This window comes from Stegodyphus dumicola, chromosome 10 (assembly GCF_044657685.1).
Source record: "Stegodyphus dumicola isolate Sdum_Otavi_A_Nest chromosome 10, ASM4465768v1".
NCBI classification, from domain to species: Eukaryota; Metazoa; Arthropoda; class Arachnida; order Araneae; family Eresidae; genus Stegodyphus; species Stegodyphus dumicola.
Genome location: NC_140777.1, coordinates 146,473,419 through 146,497,577, shown reverse-complemented (window position 1 = coordinate 146,497,577; position 24,159 = coordinate 146,473,419). Strand labels below are relative to the sequence as shown.

Below are 24,159 nucleotides of genomic sequence, written 5' to 3'. Positions count from 1 at the left end.
TAAAACAAATTTTTAACAAATGTTAAGACTATTTCTAAAAGCGTTATCTTCAAAATTCCAGGAAATAGAGGTTATTCAAATGATGCATCAATACTGTTGGATTCCTGGTCTCTGCTCATCAACAAAGACATGACAGAAATGATAGTTCAACGTAAAAATATTTACATTGATTCTATTCTGGAGTGATTCATTGATTCTATTCTGGAGTGATTCATTGATTCTATTCTACTATGTATGCGAGTACGATGCAAAGGAAAGAGATGAATGTGAAATCAAAGCACTTTTGGGACTTCTGTACGCATGTTGTGTTCACAAATCCTTTCATGTTAGTGTAAGAGATCTGTGGGTAACAGATGGAACTGGAATGGATAATTTCTACAAAGCAATGTCCTGCAAGTGATTCTTTTTCCTACTAGGATACCTTCGGTTTGATGATATCTGAGATCGTCCGAGTAGAAGAGATGTGGATAAACTGGCTCCTATTAGACAGTTATTTATTTTTTTTCCTTTAAGATTTATCAAAAGCCTACTTTATAGGTGAATATGTAACAATTAATAAAAAATTAGAGCCATTCAAGGGACGATATGCATTTAGGCAACATACGCCTAAAAACATGACAAATATGGTGTAAAAATATTTGCATTGGTTTATTCCAGAGTATTTTATACATGCAAAATGAAACTATCTGGTTTTAATGAAAGTTTCCCCACTGCAAACATCATCTGCATATATAGTTTGCTTTGGCATGTTTAATCATATTTTGTCAAATGATTTTTGGCATTTGAAAGGAAGAGACCAGTTTTAAAACACTGTATTGTGAAATTTGTAAAAAATATCATTATTATTAAGTACAAGGTGTCTGATATAGAACTATCATGCTACCAGATTAGAACCATTATATACTTCCAGTTCTGTTGCAAAAAGTCAGTGACAGAATGTCACTAAATCATGTGTATAGCTTTAGGTACTAATGGTGTATTATATGACAATCTGAACGTTTGGTACCAAAAGTTCAAAAACAAGGATTGTGACATTCAAGAAGCACAGCACTCTGGCTGGCTGATATTGATGAGGCCCACCTGCAAGAACTTGTGGAAGAAAATCAGTATGCAACCACTAATTAGCTTGATAAGGAATTAGACGTTAGTGCCTTGTCCATTAGTCACACTATGCATTGCATAAATTTGATTTGCAAGTTCAGTTGCTGGGTGCTGTATGAGCTGACTCAAGCAGATAAGGACAGATGTGTTTGGGTGGGCACTAATCTGCTCGAATACCAACGCAAGGACAAAATTCTGGACTAGATCGTCATTTCTGATGAAAAATGGATTTTCTTCAATAACACTGGCTGAAAAAGGGGTTAGTCTGTGCCCGGTAAACTCCCTCGGCAGCATCATAAAGTGCAATTTGACTGACAAAAAGATCATGCCTTTTATCTGGTGGGATTGCCTTGGTATTATCCAAAAAACATATCTGGAAAAAAGTAAAACCCTTGACAGTAAGGTATACAGCGAGATGCTAGTCTGTGTTGCCACTGTTATCAAGCAAAAGCATTGAATTGAGTTCCGATGCAAAAAGTTTATATTCAAGTTAATGCAAGACCAAATGTGTCTGCATTCACTGGCTTAACTCTGTACGGACTCGAATGGTATCTTTTGCTACACCCATCATATAGCCCCGACAGCACTCCTTTGGACCTTCTACTTTTTTTCACACCTGCAGCTACCTCTTGCTATCTTCCATTCTGTGCAGCAAGACGCCCAAAATGAAGTTAATCTGTTTTTGGACTCATGCCACCACGTTTCTGTGCTGGAGGCTTTGAAAAACTACCAAAACTTTGGCAGAAGATCATAGATTTTGGGTGGTGATTACTACTTGCACTATAGATACTGCTTTCTTTTTTTTTTTTTTTTTTTTTCTGACTATATTAAGAATTTTTTTGACAGAAAATTTTTGTTACAACCGGATATATGCCAGTGAGCAGCCAAAGGGGCTGTTTCATTTTGATAACAATGCAAGTACTACTCTAAAGCATTTGATGGAACCACTATGCAATTCTGGATGGAATTTGAATGTAGATATTTGGTTTATGGGATACCAGCTTTTTCAGATGAGGAAAAAAATTACTATAGTCGGAACTGTGAGAAAGAATAAGAGAGGAATTCCCCTGAATTTTCTAATGAAGAAATGAGAAACATATTCTTTAATTTTTGGTTTACAGAAAGAAACAACATCAAGGAAAAACAGAAGTTTTGTCCTGTTATCAGCTATGCACAATGATAATAAAATTGGCGAATGCACTGGAGTACTGAAAAGCCAGAGATTATTTCTTTTATAACCTGACTAAAGTAGCAGTAAAAGCTGTAGAAATAGCAGCAACATATTCCACAGCTAGAGTATCGAAACACCTATGGTTATCGTTTCTTGATTTTAAATGTGTAGCAGTTAATGCACAAATAATCTTACTTTCTATAACAGAACCAGTAACCCAGTTTAGAAACAGGTATTTTTTTCTCAAATTATTAGGACTGAAGTTAGTGGAATTTTACACAAATCAATGGTGGCGACAAATCGTGCTTTCCTTGAAACTAAGAGAAAATTTCAGAAGATTGTAACAGGGAACCACCATCTAAAATGATGCAAAACATTTACGAAGATGTGCTGTTCATTTATTATATTCTTTAAATTATTCGAACATCCATTGTTTTTTATTTTAATTCGCATATGTACTGATCTTTATATAAGTAATGCAATTTAGAATGTGTTAAATCCTTTCGGGTGTGACCTACCTAGCGCCTATCTCGTGTTCATAATTTTGCCACACATGTTTGTGTTTTTGTCACACAAATCTATAAGTTTAATTAGGCTTAAATGTGTATTTAAAATTTGCAAATACTTACATAAAAAATTTTAAATAAGTTTGTATTTTGAATAATCATATGTTGTTTTCTACACATCTCTCAAATATTAGAATCGTAATTGCACAGCTGCTACCATTCTACTGACTTATAAACAATATTTGCTTTTGGTCACAAAAATCTCAAATTGCAGACACCAAAGCCTGAAATTCCTGCAAATATGATGTTACAAATGAAATTAAGGCATATTGAAGTTATCAGTGAATTTTCTTGACTGACACCCAGAAGTTGTCATTTCTATTCTGCCAAAAATTTTTTTTCATTGTATTGTTGAATAGACAGCTCAATAACATTTCTCTTCTCCAAGAGTAAATTCAGGTAGAGCTTTGATTCTGAATGGATCTTTAATCCATGGCAATTTGTCATTATTATCATCCTGAAAATACTTTTCAAGCCATTTGATAAGTAGTGATAAGTGCTTTCTGTACTATCAGTTAACTTAAGCTGAGGACACTAGATATACAAGAAAGCCCGTGCATCCACTGAAGAATATAGTTCTAGCATTATGTTAGTTATAATTTAGATATGAAGCAATGAATTATGAATATTGTTTAAATAAAAAGACTGGTTAGTAAAGGTAGCTTAGGGAAATTACCTCCATAAATTTTTATTTACAAATAACACAGTATACGTGTCAGTCATTTATGACCAATAGAAACAGCCCTGTTTTTACGAGACTGCAAATTGCCAGTAACCATAATATACTTCCTCTCTTTCTAAAAAAAAGAAATAAAATAACCATTTACCTGCAATATGAAGAAAGGAAAGCGGTTGTCATGGGACATTCTACTCAGTAGGGAATAACTAGCCGTGAAATTTTCATGTCCCTGGAGATTAAGAATTTTTTATTCATCTTATATTAATGTGTGTTTAGTTTCTGTTAAGAGTATAGTTATGAATGTTCTTATTAAGTTGTGTGTGCATTAAATCTGATATTTAAAAGGGGTTCCCTCTCATTATTGCTTTGGGTTCTTCCAAATAATGAAAATAATAAAGTAACATGTAACATTCATACTGGAAATAAAAAAATTTCATTTTATCCTTCAGAAATATGTTTCTAATAATACTTTCTGATTGTATTGTTCCATTTTGAGTACCGTTTTCTGTGAGTTTTGAGTGCTTTACTGAAATTAATTATTCAGTGTTTTTTTGCTATCAATTATACCTCTTCTAATCAACAATGAGCTTGGATTTACCATCAAACCCCATCCATGCTATAAAATCAAATTTTATAGTTCATTCTTGTTATCTTCCGATGATTTTATATATTTAATTATGCATTGATAGTGATTGCAGCCTAGATTTAAAAACTTCAAATAAGAGATTAAAAGAAATGACTGAAACTTGGAGATTTCACGTATTTCATTTTTATGTAATAATCGAGTTATTATTATGTGTACATTAATGAAATAATAATCATAAACTTTCTACAGTATTTAATTTGAATTTTTTAAATAATAGTAAATTTAATATATCTATAAATATTAAAATTTATACCAATTTCCCAATTTTTTTATGTAATTAATTTTAATCGACATATGTATTATTGTTACTAAATAAAACAGTTACTGCTGATTACTGAAAAATTATTTGCTAGATAAAATTAAGCATTTTATTTGCTTTCGATCAAATATATATTTATGATTGTTGTATTGAAGTTTAAAGGTGTGTCTTAGAATCATAGGCGTTAGAAGAAGTCAATATTTTGATCTTAACTAGGTTGAATATGATTTACATAATGTTTAAAACTAAACTGTAAAGACAGAGCTTAAATTCAGATGGAATTTACTGGAGCTGGGCTTTGATAATTCATAGTTTACAACTGAAATACTGATCCAACTGAATTCTGTATTAGTTGAACTTTTATATTTTAATTTGTTAAACTGTTTGTCAAATTTAACTTAATTTAATAATCTTTTTATTATTGCTTTGCTTTTGTTGTATTTTATTATTGTTTTGTTTATTTACTTCATCATTCCTGCAACCTTCTATAGGGCTCTGGCATTTTTAATTTTAGAAGTGCTCTGGCACTTTTGATTGTAGAAAGGATAATATTATTATTATGATTCAAAGTATAATATGATTTTGATTTAATTTTAAATAGTATTTTTCAATTTTTGATATTGTGAATTGATCAATGCTTATAAACTAAATTTCAAAAAGCATTAAATGCTAACTATGGGGGATACAAAAAACACAGGTTGTTAACCCCAGAATATCAGCTTCAGCTTGAGCATCATCGTGCAGCTGGGTGCAGGAGATTAAACTTGTCAAGTTTGGCAAATGACTGCCAAATGTATACACACATTGACGATTTTGGAGGCTTTTGAGTGACTACTGCATATGGATAACTTGAAAAATAGGAGGAAAAGCTGTGAGTAGCCCTTCGCTGAGAACACATACTACACATATGTACTTTGTAGGTGTCTCAGGTTAGCTTGATGACAAGTATAGCAGCAGATTTTATGTTATGAAAAAATCAACTTTAATGGAGTTGCAGACTGCTGTAGCAACAGGATACCATCCCAGTTCAGAATGTATGAGTCGCATCATCACTACCAGGGGTTTAACAAATTTATGTTTTGAAAGATGTAAAAATATGCTAATTTTACCAAATCTGTTTATGCAATGTGTTTGACATTGTGTAAATAATGCCCTGGATCTAGTTTTGACGAAAATCACAGACTGCCGTAACAAAGAGGAACAAGCTTTGCCACTGGCTTGCTTGCTTTTCAACTTCATACCTGCATTTTTTTTTAATAATTTAAATGTTCTGGACCAATTTCAAACTATGTATGTTACCTCTGTGATGGGAAAAGTTCAACCATTTACATTTTCAAAGCTATTGTTGAAAAATTGCTAGTTTCATTCAAAAGTCTGGTTTTTGCTAGATGTTTGGAAATATTAGGGATACATGTATTTCTCTCCTTCAAAAAAAAAAAAAAATATATATATATATATATATATATACATTTCTTATAATATGTTTCAGAATATTTCACTAATTCCTACCATATATATTGGTGTATTTCACAGTACCCTTGTAAGCCAGCTGCTGTGCAAAATTTGGGAATTGCTGATTTAATGTATATACTGTTTTTGGGGACAAGGCAATATGTTTCCCTTACATTTATTCCTCTGTGTAATTTATTTATTTTCCCTGTTTCTGTTTATTTATTTTACCTCTTTTTTTATGAACAGGTTGTAATTCCAACAGATGTCAATTCTCCAACACAGCCTGATCGCCCGAGAACTGTTCAGTTGCAGTCATCGAGAGCTATAGCTACTAATTGCCGTTTAGGAGATCACACAACTCGCAGTGATTTAAAAGATTGTTTACAAGCACTTAGTGCTGATGAAATGTTTTCCAATACTTCAAAATTTCCATGGAAAAAGGATAAAAAACCTATTCCTCAAGCGCTTTTTAATCATATTCTTGGTAATTTTCTTGCCTAAGTTCTCTTACTTTTTATTGTGTACATGATAATAGTAGATTTAAGTATATTTCTAATGCTCTTCGCTTTATTATATAATGTTTAAAATCCCCCCCTTGACATTCTAAGAGCAACCAAAAGAAACACACATTCAAATTAAGTGCATGGTCTTGTTAAAACTTCATAATAGTACTTGCAATGTATCAAAACAAACATATGTGTAATTCTAAAAGTTTATGCCCAATAAATTTTTATAAACAGGACAAGATTTTGTGTTCGCCATCTGTAATCATTTGTTGACATACTGTTAAGGAAAAACTGTATTGTTTCATCAGGCGGCGTATGATAAACCGAACACAAAGCAAGTGAAGTCTCCCATGTCTGGTTTGGTTTATCTTGGGCCACTCTGTATTTTATCATTTTAAGGTTTTGGGTTATTATTGCAATTTTTTCTTTACAGTCTGATTCAGAAAAATAAACAGTAATGGAACTATATATCCTTTAATAAAAGCTGACTTATATTTATAATTTCTTCTGTTCTCTTTTTAAAGAACAGCTGTACAAAATTTTATTAAGTTATTTCAGCATTTATATTGTACATAAATCATTTAAAAGTGATTAAAAGAAGCTTTTTCATTAGAGAAAGTAGCATAAATCTTTAGAATATTGGAGAAAAATTGCTTAATTCGAAAATACATTATATTTTGTCATGCTTAAGGTGAAATGTAATTGGAAATTAATAAATATAAAGCAGATTTTTTTGGTTAATCACATTAAATTTTTCATCTCCAAAACATTTTTAATAAGTATAGTTTATAAAAGTTACATAAAAATGATTTTTATTAACTCAAAAGTTCAATACAGAGCTTAATTTCTGAAATTGAAAATGCTGGACCCCTGTGGAAGTCCATCAAAGGAAATGAGCAAAAGTAACAGGCATGAAAGTGCAAGTTGGCAAAAAAAGCTGAACAATGCGCAGACACAAAATTACACAAAATCTAAATGGGCATGCGCAACCTCAAAAAACCACATTTTAATAAAATATCAACCTTTTAATATAAAAAGTATTAAACATATAAAAAATAAGTAAATTAAATAAGTAAAGTAAGATAAAATAAAAAATCAGTAAATCACCAAGAGATTGTAATGAATTAACCTTCTTTAAGATGCTCTTTATGTAACTTAATTTAACAGTTGATACGTGAGCACTGTACACAACATTACAACACGCTAATATACATATTTATGTTATATATTACTGTCCATTTTCAGGCAATGACAAGTTTTAGAGATAAAAAATTATATATATATATATAACTGTTACTATAGCTTTCAATTATCTTCACTTTTAGTTCAATAAACAGTACTGTATATAACACCAGAAAAAGTAGTCATGTGAGATAATATAGTTACAAAAAAATATATAGTTAAAGGAGGAATATAAAAAATAACTATTTTGTCTGTCTCACTCGATCGTGATTAAAAATTTTTAGGGAAAAAGCTTTTTCTTTTTTGCTACTTTTGCAGCCAACTTTTCTAATTTCCGTTTGTGAGCTAGTCTCGATTTCTTTTCAGCAGCTTTTATACAATCCGTTGATACTTTTTTTTATTTTCTTCTTTATTTTCTGCAATTTTTAATTGCTTTTTTTTTTTTTTTTTTTTTTTTTTAGATTCTCGCTCCTCCTTTTTTATCTCTAGCTCTTCTTTATACAGTTTATGAACATTCCTTAGTTTTGTGTAACGGAGAATGCAAGTGGTTATCCGTATGTCCAACAGATGGCGACAGCACCGATCGCTGAAATTATTGAAGTCAGCTCTCGTTTGACGGTTGGTTGCTGTTCTTTGATTCGATATTCGGTTGGTTGCTGTTCTTTGATTCGATATTCGTACGCATCTAGTTCCACCTTTCCACATAAGCCTCTCCTACTTTGCCTTGATGTGAAAAACGTATTTCGCGATCTCTGGCATGATGTAAAGTTTTTTTACAAAAAAAACAGGAAGAGAGAGAGCATGTCCTTCATTTACCCCCCGCCCCCCCACATTTGCTGGTCGCGATTTCTCAACTGCATCGATCTCAGAAACAGCCCGGGTGACGCTCAAAAAAGCGGAATTCCGCGTAAAACTTTCATGCCTGAAGTAAGTAAATAAAATGCTAAATAGAAATGTACATAAATTTAAAAAAATTAAGGAATTAAATTAATGACGAATTAAGTTATATAAATGAACATACTAGAGCTCACCTAATTTGGAATTCCAGCTGGAGAATTAAAAGTTTCATTCAAATACTGAGTAAATGAAAGTACTGAACCTCACCAAATTTGGAGATCTAACTGGAATTACAGTTTCATTAAAAAACTGAGAGGTGCTAGAGGAATTAGGCTAAAGTAGAATTTAAGTCCTGAATATTGTATTATAGTATATTTTATTATATTACTAGTGAAAGTATCCAATGCCAGTTAAGTTAGATTGAGAGTAATGCCAGACAGCAGAGAGAACAGTAGTAACAGCAGAAAGAATGATATTGCTGTAATCCTTCTGTAATAACAATGCAAAAAATATGAATCATAGTGATACGTTTTTCAGTCTGGTGCGATATGGAACCCACAGAAAAAATTTTGATAGAAAAATAAGCTAATTCTCTCTGATTATATCAGCAGTAGTGGCACATATTTTTTTTCGTTTTTAGTTGATTAAATGAGGCAGAAAATTTATCATAATTGATGAGAAATCAATAATGTAAACAAACACACACACACAAACAAACATTCTTATTTATATGTATAGATTTTGTAAAACTTGCATATTTTTCATTAACAAACTGTACGATTTGAAAGTGAGCAGGAGCAACACATTTTGACATGAAGTATTTTTATTTCCAAAGTGCAAGACTGTTTCCACTTGGAAAAATGAGTGCTAAAATTAGCGCTTTCAGAGTTTTTAGTTATTATTTCGGCTGATTAAAGTCATACGAATATGGGAATAGTCGAAATGGCTTCCCACAAACTTTTGGAATCGGGAATAATGTATTTAATGTTTGGCAATGCTATTTTTATCTTATTATAAAACTTAGAAACTTTTTAACTTGGAATTTTTTTATTAACAAACTGTAGGATTTGAAAGCGAGCAGTGACAACAGTTTTCAGAATAAAGTAGATTTTCATCTCCAGCTTGAGGAAGTGTTGCCACTTGGAAAAATGAGGGTGAAAATTATCGTTTTTATGAGTTTTTAATTACTGTATCTGATTTTAGCTACATTTTTTGGGAAAAAGTCAACATCGACCTTTTTCCAGGACCCAGAAAAGAATTGTTTGATGTTTGGTGATGATAGTAGTGGCTGAGTTATTAGCAAACAAATACAGAGACTTTCTTCTTTATATATATGTATAGATATAAAACATAATATTTTATTTTAGAATAATTCATTTTTTATAGTTTTTATCTCTAAAGATCATTTTCTTTATTCTGTATTATCTTCTTTTCAATATATATATATTTCTTTTGTAATTTCTTTTAATATTTTCAAGGTAAAGAACATGAAATCCTTGGTCATGACCAAAAGGAAATTTTTAGTGAATCAACAGACATTTGGAGCATCTATTTAGATCCATTTTGGGCTGAATTTACTGTGTGTGAATCAGGGAGAACAAGACTTCAGTCATTCATCGATCCTTTGCCTCTTACCTTGTGGTTTTACAGCTCTCAAAAACCACAGGAATTGCTGAAAAATTCTTTAAATAATAATGGAAAACATAATTTCAGAATGTTCCTGCCAAATCTTAAGTCATATGTGTGCCAAAATCATGAAATTGTAAATAATGAGAATAAATTTGATTCTACGTCTGATATTAGTAATTGTTTGAATAATAATGAAGATGAAAATGAAGCAGATGTATATTTATTGATACATGTTAATTCATTGCTCAATATCCAGTTATCACATTATCAATATTTATTTGTTCTAAGGGCTGCAGATATTGTTACAGATATGCTTGAGCATTTAGAAGTTGATACTGGTATTATTATAAAGAATAAACCAGTGATGTCAATATGTACATCGGCATTGTTACCTCAGGTTGAATTTTCGTTAGTCTTACGAAATCTTAATCAGATGTCTGCAACTTCAGACTCTGCTGATTTAGCCTCACTACAGGAAGATTGCTCTAGCACGAGTGATATTCCCCGAAGTTTGGGACAAAAAATCTTGCAGTCTAAAAGCTCATTCTCTGTCGATGAATGTGATACTACTGGCAAGAAGGAAAATCAAGATACTTTACGTTCTGGACTGATTGATGACTGCTGCATGGAAAATGGTATACCAAAATCTTGCAGTGATTCATTGCTCAACTGTCATTCCTCTGGGTCTTCACAAGGGTTAAATACACCTGTTCAAGAAAGTCAGCCTTCAATTGCAACTGATTCTATTCAAAAAGGTTTTCAAACAGGGACATCTGCCATGAAAAGAGGAATATGCTCTCTTGTTGCAAGTATTGATTCAGCCTTAGCAAAAAGTGATCATTATAGTTCTATGGATGCTGATAACTCTTTATTTCCAGATGACGATGCTATCTCAATTAGGAGTGATATGTCATCTGATTTGGATCAGTTTATTTTAGTTAATCAAGATGGATCATTAGAAGATGAATTTTTTCAACATGCTCGTCCTGAAATAGGCGTTGATGTAGCAAGCAAAATGAAAGAAGATTCTATCATAAGTAACTACACATTGAATAGTGAAAAGAAAAAGGAAATGGTAATATTATGTTTTTGACTTTTTTTTGTGTGTATAACTTTTTATAAAAATAGATTATGAATTTTGGCTCATTGTTCCACCCCCCTTCTTTTTTTTTTTTTTTTTTTTTTGAGGACACTTAGGTCTCCATTTGATACCGAGAAATAACGGGAAAAATGCATAAAAGTGTTTAAGTATTTTCTGTACACTAAATTAGTAATTAAAACTCATCATACTGTACAGGAAGATTATAGAAGTAATTAAAGACTTTTCAAAGCTTTTATAGCTTTTTATATAATGCATGTACAAATTCTTCCTGTAGCATGCACAGTAGAGAATATTGAATATATATTCTACTTGTGTATATTTTTTCTTACCTGTAAATATGGATTTGCAATCATGGTTTAAGAATGTTAGCCTGGCAATATGTAACTCTTGTTCATTTAGAATAGGGAGGAAAAAAGCTTCCATACAGTCTGGACCAGCTTATGTGAAAGGTTACCTAAATATGTATGATTCTTGAAAAAAAAATTGTTCATGTGATTGTAATATTTGTATAATCAATTAAATCTTTTTATTTGGGTTTTAAATTTTCCAGATATGTTTTTATGGCTTATTTGCTTCTCACTGCTGCCTTATTACTTTTAAACCAGTAATACTTGTTAAGATTGCTTCACCACTGACTGGTGAGCAATAATGCTAATTTATAAAATTAAGCTGTAGAAGAATATCATTAAAAGTATTTTAAGAAAAATTTTTAAATTAAAAATTTGTTTTAAATTAAAAATCTATACAATTTTCATTGTAAATAAAATTGCTTTTCCAAATTTAAGTGAGATTAAAGTTTTATTTAAGTGTTAATATTTTTTTGAAATTTTGATTGACTACAACTTAATTTTTGAAATTTTTATAATTTTCCCTCGAATTGTGTTAATAAGTAATTTTCTCTTAAGTTAATAATCACCCATAATTATAAATTATTAGCCAAAGTTAACTAAAACCGCACTTCTTTACTTATTGAGAATTATTTAAACTGTATCTGATGAGTAGTTGTTCATTTCATCAACCATATTTTGCAGTTGTATTTTGTTTCTCGAGAGTTTCATTTATACCAAATGTTTGCATTAAATCATTGTCTCTTTGCTATTTATATTAATAGCATTTCTAGATTCATTGAGCATACCATTTGCTGAGTGGTAAAATTGCAGAACACTCTTAGTTGATTTGGGTTCAAATCCATTGAAAGGGCTGGCTGCATGGTATTTTACATGATTTTTCTCATACGTAAATGAATTTGAGCTATTTTCCTATTTGAAAGTCCTTCACAAAGGTACCCCTTCCCTTAGCCAGACAGTCTTTGAGTACTTTGCGATAATCTAAATAATCTTAATGAAAATCGTGACATCTTTAGCACAATCCTGCTGTATTGAGTCATGATTATGATATGTAACACCATTATAATAATTTAAGTATGTATATTTTTTAAGTGCTATCCAAATATATACAGAACAAGTGAAATTTATTTGTTACTGTATATCTTAGGAATAATTTATATTTTTCATTGATTTCTAAACTTTTTTGTTAATTGAGTTACAAATATCATGCCAGCCTTTCTTTGAATTAAAAGATTATTATGAATGTATTTAATTGTTGATATTTTCATTTTATAGGATGTGTACTGATATGAGTCTGTTTTTCTGTACAATGATTTATTTACTTAGTTTCTGTTACATTATTTTGGATGGAAATGTACTTGCTTTCAGTACTCAGTCCCTGTTTTTTATGATTAACCTCTAGATGAACACCAGGGTTATTATTTAATTTTTATACATACTTTTGGAATATTCACATGATAAGTATGGTATTAGGTTACTAATCCAGTCATTTCAATACATTCTTAATATTTAGTTATTGTATGGGTTGCAGCAGTATGTTTTCCTGATTATTTTCTTAGATTTCGTCTTTTTTTAATTTCCGTCTTATTAATCTCTCATAATCACATGAATTTTTTAATTCAGTGTTTTACATTGACCTGATTATTTGTGATCTCATATCAGAAATATTGCCATTTTTGTAAGAATATTATTTTTATGTTTGTTTTCTGTATCTGAGTATATAAAAAGACATATATCCTTTTGGCAGTTTTCTTTCATTGTATTTTAAGTATATGTGTAATGAAGTAATGAATTAACATCAGAAGTAATGAATGAATCTGAAGTAATGAATTGGTATATGCAACTTTATTCTTTGTCGGTAAATGGCCAGCTGGCTAGAAGTCCCTTTTCAGCTGTCCATTGGAATCATTGTTTCTATACTTATTCTGCTTGTTACTGATGTTAAAACTTCTTTGAATTCAAAACAGCTGTAGAAATTTTATTATTAAGCATATTTCTGATTTACTGTTGTTCTTTTTGAATATATTAGTTATATCTTTAAAATACATGATAGTGTGTGACTGGCTGTTACAAGTAGTGTAAATATAAATTTTACCACAAACTTAATGTAGATTTTCACCATAAAATGTAATTTCAATGAGTTTCTTAGCTATTAAATTTTATCAACAATTTTTCTATTTCTTTATTACAATTTTGGCTACTCTAAACATCGTGCAGAGTGATTGAGAAAGGTGTGTGTGTGTGTGTGATTATGGCAAAGCCTCGAGGGCTATCTGCCTAAAGGGAGGGATGCCTTCGTGTAGGACTTTCTAAGGGAAACTGGCTTGTATACACGTTACACATGGGGAAAACCATGAAAACGCCCATGCAGCCAGTCCGTTCACAGGAATTGAACCTCGCACTGAACTACCAGTGTTCAGTGACTTTACCGCTCAGCCGCTGGTGGGCCCCAGTGATTGAGAAAGAATAATAATATTGTAATAAAAATTTGATATTAATTTTTTTTAAATAATTTTTCCAGTTTTGTTTACTATTAGAATGCTGATTAAACAAATTAAAGTTAAAATTAATGTTTGTTTATTTTGTTATTAGTGTTTATATACATTTGATGCATTTTTCAATAATAAAAAAAATTGTATTTTAGGTTTCAGTTTCTACATTCAAGTTTGGTAAAGTAGGATTTGTCTTCCATTCTAAATTATGTACTAGTCTTCTGGTGCACTGCAGTCAAGTTGAAACTAGTGAAGAAACAGCCATATCATGGGAAAATTTCCAAAATAAATTTTCAACTAGTAAATATTAGTTTCAGTTACAATTTAACTCATCTTTTAAATTTGATTAAAAAGACATGCATTAGCTCAATTTCAGTAAAAGCTTGACTATTTGGACAGCTCAGAAAATGCTGAATGACAGACAATGATGAACAAGTGAAAATTACTATTAGTTGAGCATATAAAAAGTGCAGGTCACAGTAGTAGAAAAGCCAAATAAAGGAAGAAGAAGTTTTTCTTTAAAAATTATAAAAATAGCCATCTTATTTGTTACCAGTTTGAATATCAAAAGCCTACATTTATAATTACATAAATTTTAAGGGGGGGGGAAGTAATTTACACAGATAAGCCACTGTAGTTCATAGTAATTAATGTATGGAATTTAGTAATACTACTAGATGAAAACATTTTACCAACTAGGAAACCACATTGAACCATGAAAGTAGGTGGAGATGCTGCCAAACTTGCACCAGTCGTTTCAATAGAAGTTTAAAGGAACATATTGTTCTTTATTTAGTTTAATCAACAAATACAAGTTATGCCACATAAAAAATTTAAATTGTATATCATAACTTTCACATTGGATTATCATTGTTCATATATTTTGAAATAAAATCACATATTGAGTCCATTAACGCACACTTTTCTTGATGCCAGAATCCCGTAACTTTGAAAATACTCCATTGTTGTTGCATAGAATGCAGGACCTGAATTTTAATGATTTTTTCAAAATGTGAGAGAAAACAGGTAAATAGTGGAATGCCACCCTTGTAGTGACTGGTAGTTTGGTTACATTTTGCATAGGTTGCATATTTAACTCCACATTGAACTTAAACATTAATTATAAATCTGTGAGAAGTGCTGCTGACAGTATCATAACAACACTATTAGCAATATTGAAAACAAATTGATAACCAATATTTGTTATGCATGGAAAAAATTATTTAGATAGTCTTCAAGGCAGTTACAGTTATGGAACTCGTTGAACTCATAAGTGGCTAGAGTCTCCCTAGTTGAGAGTTTTAGAGCATTCTAATGTACTTGCTTTATCTGAAACATTTCACATTTAGTTTTGCCCTTTTCATTTTTTGAATATGTTTTATGTTGTTTGATTCATCACATTTGAAGGCAATATCATGGTAGCTGCAGAATCATTAGTTGGTCAGCATCTACATGTTTTGATGACAGACACAATGTTGCTTGTTAAAATCTTCTGACAATGATCATGAAGTTACAGTTATGTCATGAAGACATAAAAAGTTATTGCTTCTGTAGTGTCAGAGCATACTTGTATTTCCCCTCGTTTCATAACAGCTGGACTTTCTGATGTTGGTTTTGGGATAGTGACTTGCAAAGGGACCACCGCAGTAGCAATTTACTTGTATCCTTGATTGCAAACACTTAGCCAACATATTGAGAACTTAACAGATTTACCTAAAATTAAGGAAAAGATCTTATTATTTTTGCAACATCATATTTATCCAGTACTGTAGGTAAATCACACTGATTCCTGTGTAATAATATGTGCTAATTATAATGGTTGTATAAGTATCATTTGCCTCCTCTTCTTTTTTTTTTATAAATCTGTGAGAAGTGCTGCTGACAGTATCATAACAACACTATTAGCAATATTGAAAACAAATTGATAACCAATATTTGTTATGCATGGAAAAAATTATTTAGATAGTCTTCAAGGCAGTTACAGTTATGGAACTCGTTGAACTCATAAGTGGCTAGAGTCTCCCTAGTTGAGAGTTTTAGAGCATTCTAATGTACTTGCTTTATCTGAAACATTTCACATTTAGTTTTGCCCTTTTCATTTTTTGAATATGTTTTATGTTGTTTGATTCATCACATTTGAAGGCAATATCATGGTAGCTGCAGAATCATTAGTTGGTCAGCATCTACATGTTTTGATGACAGACACAATGTTGCTTGTTAAAATCTTCTGACAATGATCATGAAGTTACAGGTTATGTCATGAAGACATAAAAAGTTATTGCTTCTGTAGTGTCAGAGCATACTTGTATTTCCCCTCGTTTCATAACAGCTGGACTTTCTGATGTTGGTTTTGGGATAGTGACTTGCAAAGGGACCACCGCAGTAGCAATTTACTTGTATCCTTGATTGCAAACACTTAGCCAACATATTGAGAACTTAACAGATTTACCTAAAATTAAGGAAAAGATCTTATTATTTTTGCAACATCATATTTATCCAGTACTGTAGGTAAATCACACTGATTCCTGTGTAATAATATGTGCTAATTATAATGGTTGTATAAGTATCATTTGCCTCCTCTTCTTTTTTTTTTATAAATCTGTGAGAAGTGCTGCTGACAGTATCATAACAACACTATTAGCAATATTGAAAACAAATTGATAACCAATATTTGTTATGCATGGAAAAAATTATTTAGATAGTCTTCAAGGCAGTTACAGTTATGGAACTCGTTGAACTCATAAGTGGCTAGAGTCTCCCTAGTTGAGAGTTTTAGAGCATTCTAATGTACTTGCTTTATCTGAAACATTTCACATTTAGTTTTGCCCTTTTCATTTTTTGAATATGTTTTATGTTGTTTGATTCATCACATTTGAAGGCAATATCATGGTAGCTGCAGAATCATTAGTTGGTCAGCATCTACATGTTTTGATGACAGACACAATGTTGCTTGTTAAAATCTTCTGACAATGATCATGAAGTTACAGGTTATGTCATGAAGACATAAAAAGTTATTGCTTCTGTAGTGTCAGAGCATACTTGTATTTCCCCTCGTTTCATAACAGCTGGACTTTCTGATGTTGGTTTTGGGATAGTGACTTGCAAAGGGACCACCGCAGTAGCAATTTACTTGTATCCTTGATTGCAAACACTTAGCCAACATATTGAGAACTTAACAGATTTACCTAAAATTAAGGAAAAGATCTTATTATTTTTGCAACATCATATTTATCCAGTACTGTAGGTAAATCACACTGATTCCTGTGTAATAATATGTGCTAATTATAATGGTTGTATAAGTATCATTTGCCTCCTCTTCTTTTTTTTTTTTTTTTTTTTTTATGGAATTGGGGAGTTTTTAAAGTATTAATTTACTTGAGCTTTCCAGTTAGTTGGATTTTTACTGTAATTCGTATCAGTTTTGTTAATTCAAAATATTGCCTTTTAAGCTTTTAGAATTTGGTAATTTTTGAATTAATTGCTAAGTTTTGCATATGAATTAAACTGCAACAATTTTTTAATGATTTTTTATATTTTAATTATTAATTTACTCCTGCTTATTTTGTTCTCAAAACTAGTGTTAATTTTGTGCATATTAATTATATGTATGATTCTATTTGCTGTCTTTTTAGAATCCTGAGTTTCATTATTTATTAATAACTCATGACATAGCAAATTAAACAGATATAATCTTATATACTTATGACAAAACTATCTATAATAAAACCACAGGGAGAGCTACAGGTGTTACTTTCTGTTAATCTTAAAAATATGCATATACATATAAAAAGCTTCAATTGTGATAAAATATTTAAAGAACTGTGACTGGATGAAAACAGTGATTAAATTGATCATTAAATTTCAAATTTGCTTAATTTCCTGCAACTTCTATAAGAACTCGTGTTTTGACATCAGAGCAGATAAAATTTAATATATGTTAGTTGGCTAAAGCAGCTGTATAAACATAATCTTTTTATTGTAAATTTGAATCCTCATCTCTAAAACTTCTTATTAATAAACTCTACTGCCAACAGTTGTTTAATTTACTAATTTTTTAAAAATTTCTTTCAAATCTGATATTTCAGCAAATATGCAAATAAAGCTGGCAACTCTAAAAAATGCATATAATGCTGACTCCCTTACATAAGTGCAATTTTTAATTTGGTGTTAAGTAGATATATACCAATAAGAGATGCAAGAATATATAATGAATTTCCACAAGCGTGTTCTTTGAGGAAACTCAAGGTAAGCCTCTGATACCATCTAAAATCAGTTTTTTTTTTCTGTAGTTATGGAATTTTGAGAATACATATTTTGAGCAGTATATTTCCTAAACTTTAACTGTGCTGTTATAACCACATAACAAGTTTTTTTTTATTAAAAAAAATTGACAAAGTTTCTTTTCTTTGCTCAGATCTCTACTTTAAGCCACTGTCATAAGCATAGAAAAACATAATTGATTATGAATGGGAAGCTGTTCTGAAAATAATGTAGTTAATATGCAAATTCATCCATGGAAAAACTTCACAAGAAGCTACCCCCCCCCCTTTTTTTTTTAAAGAATAGAACGATACAAAAAATTATGACAGAGCCTGGACTCATAAGCAGAAACAATTGTGAAATATCCAAAATATGCATTGTAATATATGCTGTAATATACTAGCCAAATATGCATTATAACATATAAAGAAGAAAGTATAGAAATTCAACAAATGAATGAAGTATAGGGCTTGTGATGGCAACTGCAATGTAAATATTCTCATTAACTCTTCTCATTTTGATTGTGTAATACGTCACAAATTTTGTTTTCTGATTTTCTTTAGAAAAATTTACCCATTTGTGACGAAAAGTCAAAAAGTTCTTTCAGTGTTATTTGTTAGCGAATCATCTGAAATCCTTTTTTTATTAATTCCTCTTGTGTTATTTCGGTTATTTAACTTCATAATTATTTTAATAACTTTATTAAAATTTTTCATTTAAATAATTTTTGAAGCACTTTCCTCAGTCTATAAAATGAAATTTTCACTGTATTCTGTTTCTTTACTAAGCATTTGAATAATCTCATCTAACACACAATGAGAAGTTTTAAAAAAGAATTACTGGCATGTCAAAATTCAGCCTTATGTTGATGTTGTTTTTATAGAAAAGCTCTGCATTTCATGCAAAATGAGTTTATGAACCCTGTTCTTTAAGCTCTAAAATATTCTGTACCATATGTACATTTAGTGAGAAAAGTAAAATAAATGAATAATCGAATAGAAGGCAATAAAATAAATGATATCTATTGCACAATAAGAAAGAAACTGATTTGTGAGATAAAGGCTCTTAAAGTTTTGTCAAAAAACTGGTTTGAAATTAAAATTATTAACAAAAATTGATAGATTTTTGTGAATACAGAAGACTTAGATAAAATTTTATTCATTGGCTGAAGAATTTATTTGGATTATTGTGATGGAACTAAAGTTAAATGAATAATTAAGGGTCCAACAATGATTAGCAATGGAAGTTTCATTTATGCCTCTCTCTCTTTTTTTAACATTAGATTTATGTTCTGTAATCTAAAATTTAATGTTTCCTTAATTTTTCTAGTGTATGTTAAATTATATTGATAGAGAATATTGTAAAATTTGCAGTTGTTAAAAGCTTAAATAGGATCTTCAATATTTGAACAAAAAAATTTAATGTGAGAGAATAAAACTTAAAAACTGAACTTCTGGAGAACTCAGGTCATTGCATAAATACCTATAGAATATTTTTGTTTCTCAAGGGGACCTGTGCCCATCTACCTAAAAATGCACAGTTTTTTTTTTTTTTTTTTGTTTTTTTGTAAACCTACTGTCATTGTAAGGTCAGATTCTGTCTAACTTTGAACCTATGCAGAGGGTAAGCAATTAAAAAAATATCCCCTGGATATTTTTGCTGCTTACAGAAAAGAGACTTCATCTATCTATCTTGTAGTGCATGAATTTTTCTGTAAAAGAAATATGATTATAAAGATGAATTATTTCTAATTTTATATTAAATTATTTATGAACTTTGTATATAACTTAGTTTCATCCTCTTGTATACTTCAAATAAAACCTGGGTTATTAAATTTATACAACATCTAGTATAGTTTAAGTTCTGTATAAAAGTTTAACAGGTTATAATGATAACTTAACAGGCAATAATGCTAACTTATATATTACTAGGATAACAGGCTTAAAATGATTAAACAGATTACCTAATATGTATATGTTTATGACTGAAACAGCTGTGATAAGCCTAACAAGTAAGTTGCAATGCACTAGAAATAACTCTCCCCCCTTTCAGCTATTACTGTATGATTTAATATTGGTGAGATGAGCTCCAAGATATGCAAGACATATAGAACTAGAAATAACTTTTTTTTATCTTTTAGTTATTACTGTACTCTTTAATACTGGTATGATGAGCAACAGAATTCCAAGAAATACAAGACATGCAATACTATTTTATCACACAATAAGTTTATCAATCCTCATTATACGTTTTCAGATCTTGGATGAGTTTTACTGATAGCCAAGTTTGGTGAATATATTGTAATGTTTCTGTTCCATGCTTGTGGAATATAAATGATGATCCTTGAGACACCTAACTATATAAACAATAAATCAAATATATACCAATCTAAAGTCAGTTTAATTTTCTAAAACAGCTGCACTTATTTTTAAAATGTATTTTGCAAGCATATAACACATTGTTCAATAAGTCCCGGAACTAACTAACAGATGGCATAGTAATATCAACTTGACTTCGTTGTTCGAAAGAACTAACCTTCAAATGACACGTGTCTGATTTTCATGGCATTCGGACCGGAAATGGCGAAGCTATTGTGGTGAAAGTGGCACTACTTGTGCATTTGTGGACAAAATAGAGAAAAACGAATTTCGAGTGTTGATCAAACATTGCTATTTAATGGGCAAAAATACCGTCCAAGCTCAACAATGGCATGAAAAATGTTATCCAGGCTCTGCTCCATTGAAAACAACCATTTGCTGTTGGTATGCTGATTTCAAGCGCGGTTGCACGGATACAAATGATGCCGCACGCTCGGGTAGGCCAAATGAAGCAGTCACTCCGGAAAATGTGAAACAAGTGTTGAAAATTGTGATGAGTGACCGCAAAGTGAAAGTTTGTGAGATTGCTGAGATTGTAAACTTATCAACTGGAAGTGTGCGTACGATTTTGCATGAAAAAAGTGTTTTCCAAATGGGTGAAACAAAAGCAACAGCAAGTTGAGGATTCACAGAGCTGTTTGTTACTGTTTACTCGAAATAAACAGGATTTCTTGCATCGGTATATGACAATGGACAAAACATGGATCCATTATTTCAATCCGAGTCGAAGCGGTGGTTAGCTGAGTGGCTTGCAGCCGGTGAAAGCCGTCCGAAGCGTCCAAAAATGCAACAGTCAGCTGGCAAAGTCATGGCATCAGTGTTTTGGGATGCGCGAGGTATAATTTAATCGACTACCTTGAAAAGGGAAAATCTATGAATAGCGACTATTACAGTGAGTTATTGGTTCATTTGAAAGATGAAATTAAAAAAAAAAAAAAAAGAAAGAAAGAAAAAGAAGAAGAAAGAAAGACCGCATATGAAGAAGAAAAAAATCATCTTCCGTCAAGACAGTACCCCGTGCCACAAGTCAATGCAAACACTGGTTACATTGAACAAGTTGGGCTTCACCACCAACCATACTCCCCAGATCTAGCCCCCAATGATTACTGGCTGTTTGCTGATCTCAAAAAGATGCTCCAGGGAAAAAGATTTGGCTCGAATGAGGGAGTTATTGCTTATTTTGTGGACAAGGACAAATCGTTTTACAAGCATGGTATCGAAAAGTTAGAAAAGCGTTGGAATGATTGCATAGCTCTTGATGATAATTATGTTGATAATATAAACATGAATTTTGTGAAATGGATGTTGTTTTCTTAGTTAGTCCTGGGACTTATTGAACGATGTGTTATATAATAAACTTATACGGCAATTAGCAGATCAGTCTTTTCAAATGTCATATCAGACTATTTAAAATCTGTGTAAGATATGATACTGTTTTATTACTCTTTAGTGACTATACACTGTTGTTTGAATTCTTTCTGACAAATTTGACAAAATAAACTAGTGATTAAGTTTCTAAAAATGTTCTAATACTAAAGTTATTTGCTCTTTGCCCCTTTTTTCGCTATCCTGTACTTAAAGAAGTTGTTACGTGATTTTTATAGTTTAGGTTTAAAAATGGTTACGTATTTGCATTATGTACACCATGTCTACCAAAGTCCTTAGCTGACTTTTATTTTTGCAGCTGTTGGTTGTTAACACATACTGACACTAGCAAAAAAGTTTTAAATGATACATATATTAATGTTTAAGAAAGTCATTTTTTAAAAAATTGCATGGTCTAATTGTGTATAATTCTCTTAGACCTTTTTTAGGAAAATGTACTCAGTATAAAAAATAAAATTTAAAAAGCTTGACAAAACTAAGATATTTTCTTTACCCAGTATAAGAAATAAAAAAAAATTGATGAAACTGAAATATTTTATTCCACACTTTATGATTTTTGAATGTTATTTTTCTTTTATTTTGAGGGATTAGTTAATAAAGATTTAGAATAATTCGAGGTTGATCTCCCCCTTTAAATGCCATTTATTGCTATTCTTTTGTGCTTTACTAGTATGTAATGTTCTTTAATTTATAATTTTGAAGCAATTATCATGCCAAAAGAATTTTCACAATATTAATTTTTAAGTTTCCAAACACTAAAAATATGATATTAATATACTTACATAGTTATTATTTTAGAATCGTAATTTATTAATCACGCAAAAATTCATTCAACTAAAATTATATTTAAATTTTTGCAAACAATGTTATGAATTAGCTGTGTGCAAAAACTTAACTCTACCAGTGTTTCCCAGAACATGAATTTTGTGAGATTTCTTGAACATCTCTCTGTTTGAAAAATATTATATTGACATACACATTTTATATGTCTGCCTAGAAATGCATTTCACTCAATCCGGTAACATCAGAAACCATTTTCTAAATTGATATTTTATTTTCAGTTATACACAAAAGCAAACATTTTACTCTTCAGTATTCCTAAATGTGATTTCCATCTCTACAATAAAGTATCTGGAACAGTTTTTGTGATATGAGAGTCATACTTTTTGTATTTTATGTTTTATAATGAGTACACCATTTTCCTAAATACAAGGACTAAAAGAAAGCGTAATCAATTAGATTTTATAATTTTTAAAAATATCGAAATGTGAATATTTACATCATTGAAAAATTTTGTAACTGGAAGTATATGCCTGCAACCAGCAGCTGCAAAAATAAAGGCATAGTGCAGACTTTTATGAGCAGAGTGTATATGTGTGTATTTTTCATTCATGTCTTAATTACTGAATGTGTCTTTTCGATGAATTTAACTAGGAGCTAGAAGTTGGAAGAGTGAAAAGCATTTGACTTCTCTTAGAGAATGTGAATTCAGCATGAGATTGGATAGAGATTATGTTTGTGGGTGCGATGGGACTAAACCAGAACCTGGAGCTGGTTTTTTGAGTGTCCTTGCATGTAATTTATACCTTCAACTTCAAATGAATAGTATTTCTGGTATAGTTGAATTCTTTGAAGATGAGATGATATCTAAGCCAATGCCATCTAAAGTCATACTAGATAATTTGCAAATTCAACTTCAGGTTAGTGAAGCAGTTACTGTTTTGTGTATTAATCACCATAAATGGTGATTTTTGCATTAGTTATTTCTTGTTGCAAATACAAGGGGATTCAAATATGAATGAGACTGCTGCTGTTACAAAACACTACCTATGTAAAGTGCTTTGTGACCTTGGGTGAGTACAGGTCCCACTTTACTTACACCTTTGCAGATTAGAACTTGATCACACATGTCTGGCATTTATGAAAATGAAGAGCCAAAAACACCTACATCAGAGAATGGAGCAATGCATTGTGATCAAATTTCTTATCCGAGAAAATGTCCAATATTTTGAAAAGACTGCAAGTATTGGGAATAGCATCTCTCTAAGACCCATGCATTAGAGTGGTGCAAGTACTTCATTGAGGGACAAGAGCACAAGAAGAGCATTCGTCCCCATGTCAATTATTGATTGTTTGAATGCAGTTATTAGTGGAAACAGGTGCATC

The 24,159-nt window shown here is 30.9% G+C and overlaps 1 protein-coding gene across 1 annotated transcript in view; it reads left to right on the top strand.

Moving 5' to 3' along the window:
• Window positions 1-24,159, top strand: part of LOC118205714 (bridge-like lipid transfer protein family member 3B) — a 122,019-nt gene that overhangs the window by 79,149 nt on the left and 18,711 nt on the right. The window contains exons 14-17 of the mRNA XM_085825687.1: window positions 6,121-6,358; window positions 9,878-11,103; window positions 14,122-14,269; window positions 23,428-23,693. Of these exons, the coding sequence (XP_085681813.1) occupies window positions 6,121-6,358; window positions 9,878-11,103; window positions 14,122-14,269; window positions 23,428-23,693 (1,878 nt within the window). The remainder of the gene's footprint in view (window positions 1-6,120; window positions 6,359-9,877; window positions 11,104-14,121; window positions 14,270-23,427; window positions 23,694-24,159) is intronic.